Raw genomic sequence first — 6,787 nt, forward strand, 5'->3', positions numbered from 1 at the left:
CAGAGCTACCAGTACGAGGTGTGTCTGCGGGGAGGTTCGGGGACCAGTGAGTTCAAGTTCCTCAGGCCAAATGTGCCCAATTTCCAGGGCCACTCCCCTGGGCCAGAAATAGAAGAAAACCCCAACTTTAGGAATGACTTTGGTTTTAGTATTCAGTGATTGTATTGTTTTTCATATTCCAGATATTTAAAATTGGTAAGTTCAAGATATAGCTTTCCTGGCAACCCGTTAAGACTTTTTAAATCACACTAAACTTGCCTGCAAAATACTTTATATTACCCCTTTGTTATAAAGAATAGTCTTTTTTTTTCATCACTATGAGATGATTGGTCTTAAATTTTGCCCTCAAAACACTGGTGAGGTCATTAGTTGTACAAATTGTTGCTGTGGAATAGTTTAGGAATGTATTAGGATGGGGCACCTGGGCAGCCCGGGTGAGCATCCCAACTTCCCCTCAGGTCATGATCTCACTGCTCCAGAGTTGGAGCCCAGAATAGGGCTGGATGCTGTGGGAGCCCCATTCCATCCTCTGTCTCCTTCTCTTTCTGCCCCTCCCCCTCAAAAAGGAATAAACATTTTTTTAAATAGAGCTTGAAAAAAGAAATGGATTAGGAAAAAATAGTGGAAAGTTAAGTTTATACAGTCAATTTTATTCCCTTTTCTTGTTTTAAATCATTAGATAAATAAAAGCAGTAATACACTAACACATGAAGTATGCCTGGTGGAGAAGGAAATAACTGGTACAGTGAGAATAATCTGGCTTTTGCTTTATTCTGCTCTCATAGCTCTTTTTTAATTTACTTAGAGAGAGGATGTGTGCACACATGCATGCGAAGGAGGGGCAGAGAGAGGGCAGAAAAGAGAGAATCCCAAGTAGACTCTGCGCATTCAGGGAAGCTGCTCTCATAGCTCTTAACTCTGATATTGTTTTCTCTTAAATGTTATACTAACTGTGCTTCCTTTCATTCATATAGTAGTGTTAATTTTAATATAATTATTTTAATTGCTTTCTATTAAGTTTCATTGCTGTTAACTGGAGGAAAAATAGCTACATTGTGTTCATCCAGTGACATAAGATAGCATAGTAGTGAAATGGACTTTTTCTATTTGAGAAACATTGAGCATGGATGACAGTAAATGCAGTGGCCACCAAATAACCATTTATTTTTTCTTCCTTAGTAACATCACAAATTACATGTAGAGCATTAGCAAGTTTAGTAAAAAAAAAAAAAAACTTTTTCCCTCCTTGGCAGCTGGAATGGAGCATTTCACTAGGTTATTGCCAATGGAATGTATATACAGATGTTGTAGGAGATTTCCAAGAAGGCTATTTAAAGGGAGAGGTACCTTTTTGTTCTTCTCTAACTGCTTCTTATGGCTTGGAATGTGTAAGTAATAGCTGAAACACAATTAGCCATGTTGGACCATAGAACAACACTAAGGATGGAAATAATGTACAAAGACAGTCAGTGTAGAATAAACTTAAAAGAAATGAGGGTCCCTGGTAACTATGGAGTCATCATATCACCCTTGGAGTGCCTACTTCTGAATTTCTTTTTTTACTTGAGAGATAAAAGAACTTCTATCTCATTTCAGCACCATCATTTTAGTTTTTGTGCTACCTCCAGTGGAATCCAATCCTAAGGCTTTAATAGTAAGATTTTTTAAAACTAAAATGTTATGTAAGACAGTAAAATGCACAGATCTTAAGTGTATAGTTTGATATAACTGATCTTTTAAAGCTCCTATTCATGATTTCTAATTTAGTTCAAAGTAGGGTACAGAAAAAAAAATAGACTAGAATGCTTTACATTCATTATCTTTTTAGTCCTCTGCCAAATTCTAAGGTCTGAATAAGGGACTTAGAAAAAATGTATGTAATAAAGTGAACTTTAACTTTCTAAGTTACACATGAGAAAACTGAAGCTTAGAAAGGTTAGTAACTTGCTAGCAATTATAAAGTAATAAAAGGAGAAATTTGAATATCTGTCTGTTTTAACTGAATACTCCAGTTCTTAATCCATGTGTTATAATGGCAGGCATTAACTGGTAGCATTGTCTTCCTAACTAAGGAAAGTGAAATCCATCTATTCCATAAACTGAACCTTATGTAGAAATGTAGCTTTTAGTCTACAGTTTGTACTTGTTTCTTTACTATAGACTAAAATACTACTCTGGACCAGTAGATCCAAAGTTCTTATAGAAGCACTGACCTACTATCTGGGTGAGACACCACAGTTAATCTTCACTGGGAGTAATACAGCCTGATCATTTTCCTGTACCGTCTCAACATATCACATTCATTATTGCAGTAATGAATGCCCTGAATAAGGAATAAAGTTACCTTATGGTTATGTTTCTTGAGTTTCTTGTACTTAGCCCTTCAGTCTGTTTTCTGTCAGTCCTAATATAAAATTTTTATTTTCCTTAGAAAGTTGAAATTCACTTTATTATTTACATTTTTTCTAAGTCCCTTATGCAGATTAAATACACTGTATTTATTTTAGCACACTATTATTTGAAAGCAAATGATATTCTAGTATTAATTTTATTTTTTAAAGCTTATTTTTTTATTTTGAGAGAGGGAGAAGGAGCATGGGAGAGGGGCAGAGGGAGAGAGAGAGAGAGGGAGACAGAGGATCGGAAACAGGCTCTGTGCTGACAGCAGAGAGCCAGATGGGGGTCTTGAACTCATGATTGCAAGATCATGACCTGAGCTGAAGTCAGATGCTTAACCAACTGAGCCACCCAGGTGCCCCTCATATTCTAGCATTAATTTTAAATGAAATAACTAATTTCAGAGAAGTATAGGCAATGATGTGGAAGAATTTTTTTCACTGAATAATTTAGAGATTCTGGAAATTTAGTAGGAACAAAACTGATAGGCTCCAGCTATGTTCTCTTAAAATTAACCACATCTTTGGCAACTCCACAAAAAAATTATGCTGCAAAAAATTTAGAGAGTCATAAATGACTTTATTCTGAAAGGATGGCTTACTGGAGCTGAATCAGACATCTTCCAGCAATTGCTGTGGGAAACTATTCTTGTAGAGTGATAAATTGTTGTTGACTCAGCTGTGAGGTGCATGAATATCCATACTTGTGTAATGTATTTTTTTTCCATTGTTGCTATTAAAAATTACCACAAAGTTGCTTAAAACAAAAAAAATGTATTACCTTATAGCTTTTTAGGTCTCATGTCTGGTATAGGCATCACTGGGATAAATCAAAGTGTTGGCAGGAGTGCATGTCTTTCTGGTGGCTCTAGAGGAGAATCTGTTTGTTTTTTGCAACTTCTAGATGCTGCCTACGTTACTTGACTCATGTCACCTTTCATCCATTGTCAAAACCAAATATTGTATCTCTTAAACAGATTATTCCATAATCACATCTCCTTTTGACCATTCCCAACAAAAATTTTCCCACCCAGATAATCCAGGATAATCTTCCCTTCATAAGATCTTCAATTTAATTACATCTATAAACCTTTTGCCATGTAAGATACATATTTACAGATTTGGGGAATTAGGATGTCTTTGGGTGGGTAGCCATTATTCTATCTACCACAGATTGGCTGCTTGGAAGAAAATCATCCAGTCTAGCAATACCACTGGTAGCCAATGGAAAGCACATAAAGGTCTTTATAATGGGAATTTAGGCCTCATTGATTAGATGCTTTAATCCCAGACAAGATATTTAACAAACTTCTAAGAATTACCAAGAAAAACACTGAATTGATAAAGATATGAAGCTTACTGCAATTCAATTCAAATTATAGAAATGGAAAGCCTGAACAAATAAATACAAATCTGAAAGGGACTTGTATCTAAGATATACAAAGAACGCTTGCAACTCAATTATGAAAAGATAAATAATCCAGTTTAAAATGGACAAAGATCTGAATAGATGGTTTTCTAAGGAAGATATGCAAATGGACAATAAGCACATGAAAAGATGTCCAACATCATTAGTCATCAGAGAAATGCAAATTAAAATCATGTGATACAACTTCATACCCACTAGAGTGGGTAGAATCAAAAAGTCAGATAACCAGTGTTGGAAGGATGTGGGAAAACTGGAATGCTGATACAAAGCTGGTGGGAATGTAAAATGGTGCAGCCACCTTGGAAAATATAGAGCTACCATATGACCTGGCAATTCTGCCAGAGAAATGAAAGTTTATGTCCACATGAACTCTTGTATATGAATGTTTGCAGCAGCAGGACTCTGAATAGTGAAAAGGTGGAAACAAACCAAATGTCTATCAACAGACGAATGGATAATCAAAATGTGATATATATCTATACAATGGAATATTATTCATCCATGAAAAGGAATGAAGTACTGATACATGCTACAACTTGAACCTTGAAAACATGCTCAGTGAAAGAAGACAGTCACAAAACTCCACATATTAAATTATCCTATTCATATGAAAGTCCAGAATAGGGAAATCTATAGAGATAGAAAGTAAATTAGTTATTGATTAGGGCTCAGCACGGGAGGGATAGGGGATTAGGGTTGTTGCTAAAGGGTATGGATTTTGAGGGGTGATGAAAATGTTCTAAAATTGACTATGGTGATGGATGTACTACTCTGTGAATATACTATAATTCACTGAATTGTACACTTTAAATGAGTGAACTGTGTGGTATGTGAGTTATATGTCATTAAAGCTTTTTAAATATAACAAATTATTCTTGTTATATATATATTTTAAAAGAATCCAAAAGCATGGCAGGCCTAATCTTGAGATCTATGTATTTGGGAAATAATTTTTCAATAACTTGAAAATTGCAAAAACAGCTCTCAGTCTTCGGTGTTGTAAAGAAGAGGAAGTATGCAATTTAATAACGCATTGGTTAAATAATATCTTTAGAACTGTCACTAATTGCAATTTTGCAGTGTCCATTCATTTGTAATTCTGTAATGTGTACCATGAAAATGATCTACTTGTGAAACTGTTCCCATGGTAATTCAAAAACATTTTGCTCCTAAATGTACATTGTTTTCAGCTTAAATGTTAATTATTTTATTTAATCATTAACTCTCAACAGGTTTTAACAGTAACATAAGTGACAGTTTGACCTTTGTACTCCTCCTGTGCAACAACACAGAGCTCTATCTGAACACACACACATCACATGAAAATAGAGCTCATTGTTTTATATTACAGAACACATTTTACACAACTTATTCGGTACATTTAGGAGTATTTTGTGGAAAATATAAGACTCAGTGAGAACACATGGTGGCGCTGCAGGTTAAATGATGAAAAACAGAATTGCCTATGCAGCTCCAGTATCCAGCCAAACAATTTCACATTGCCTGGAAGCTAAAGTACGTTTTTCTTGGCCACAGCAAACGTGAATCTGAAATCTCTTTAAAACTATATTTAGTGGCATAGTTTTGATATCTGGACTGCAGGACCAGGCTACCAGGATCCTGGACATACACAAAGCTCCTGTAAACCAAATTTTCATGAAAGAGCAATGGAGATTGGCTGGATGTGCTATCTGAGACAAAGGCAAGTCCTAGTTTTCTTTGTTTTGCTGAGCATGTTTGGGGTGGGTGCCGAGTTAGGTCCCTATTCAGTAGTGGAAGAAATGGAGAAAGGCTCCTTTGTGGCAAATCTAGGAAAAGACCTGGGGTTGGGATTGACAGACATGTACAACCGCAGGGCTCGGATCATTTTTCAGGGGAACAAAGAGCATTTGCAGCTCAAGGTTCAGACTGGGGATTTGCTCATAAACGAGAAACTAGATCGAGAGGAGCTATGTGGTCCAGCTGACCCTTGCTTGTTATATTTCCAACTGTTAATGGAAAAGCCCTTAGAGATATTTCAGGCTGAACTGAGGTTGAAAGACATAAATGACAATTCTCCCGTGTTCACCGAAAGAGAAATGATTCTAAGAATACCTGAAAACAGTCCTCTAGGAATTGCATTCCCTCTGAGTAATGCTCTGGACTTGGATGTAGGAAGCAACAATGTTCAAAACTATAAAATCAGCCCCAACTCCCATTTCCGGGTTCTAACCCGCAAACTCAGTGACGGCAGAATATACCCTGAGCTGGTGTTGGAAGAAGAGCTGGACAGGGAGGAGGAGCCTGAAATCGTTTTAACCCTAACGGCGCTGGATGGCGGCTCTCCACCTCGGTATGGGACCGCTCAGGTGCGCATTGAAGTGGTGGACAGCAACGATAACGCCCCTGAGTTTGAGCAGCCCATCTACAAGGTGCAAATTCCTGAGAACAGCCATGTAGGCTCCTTGGTTGTCACTGTCTCTGCCAGAGATTTAGACAGCGGAGAACATGGAAAAATAGCCTACACGCTCTTTCAGCCTTCAGAAGATATTAGCAAAACTTTGGAGGTGAATCCTGTAACAGGAGAAATTCAACTGAGAAAACAAGTAGATTTTGAAACAGTTCAATCTTATGAGGTGGACATCAAGGCCACAGATGGGGGAGGCCTTTCAGGAAAATGCACTCTTCTCCTACAGGTGGTGGATGTAAATGATAATCCCCCAGAAGTGACCATGTCTGCACTCACCAGCCCTATCCTGGAGAACTCACCTGAGATTGTAGTTGCTGTTTTCAGTGTTTCAGATCCTGACTCTGGGGATAACGGGAAGACTGTTTCCTCCATCCAGGATGACCTCCCTTTTCTTCTAAAACCTTCAGTCAAGAACTTTTACACCTTGGTAACCAAGAGAGCACTAGACAGAGAAGAAAGAGCCCAATACAACATCACCATCACCGTCACCGACTTGGGGACCCCCAGGCTGAA

The 6,787-nt window shown here is 37.5% G+C and overlaps 1 protein-coding gene across 1 annotated transcript; it reads left to right on the plus strand.

Annotated features, from left to right (window-relative positions):
- Window positions 1-2,680: 2,680 nt before the first annotated feature.
- On the plus strand, window positions 2,681-6,781 carry LOC121024249 (protocadherin beta-16-like; the record flags this gene model as incomplete). Its single annotated transcript, XM_040466514.1, has 1 exon — window positions 2,681-6,781. A coding segment is annotated over exon 1 (1,289 nt), but the record flags the coding sequence as incomplete, so codon positions are not given.
- Between the last annotated feature and the right edge of the window lie 6 nt (window positions 6,782-6,787).

The sequence above is a fragment of the Herpailurus yagouaroundi genome, unplaced genomic scaffold (assembly GCF_014898765.1).
Source record: "Herpailurus yagouaroundi ecotype Mexico unplaced genomic scaffold, PumYag 61706, whole genome shotgun sequence".
Taxonomy (NCBI): Eukaryota; Metazoa; Chordata; class Mammalia; order Carnivora; family Felidae; genus Herpailurus; species Herpailurus yagouaroundi.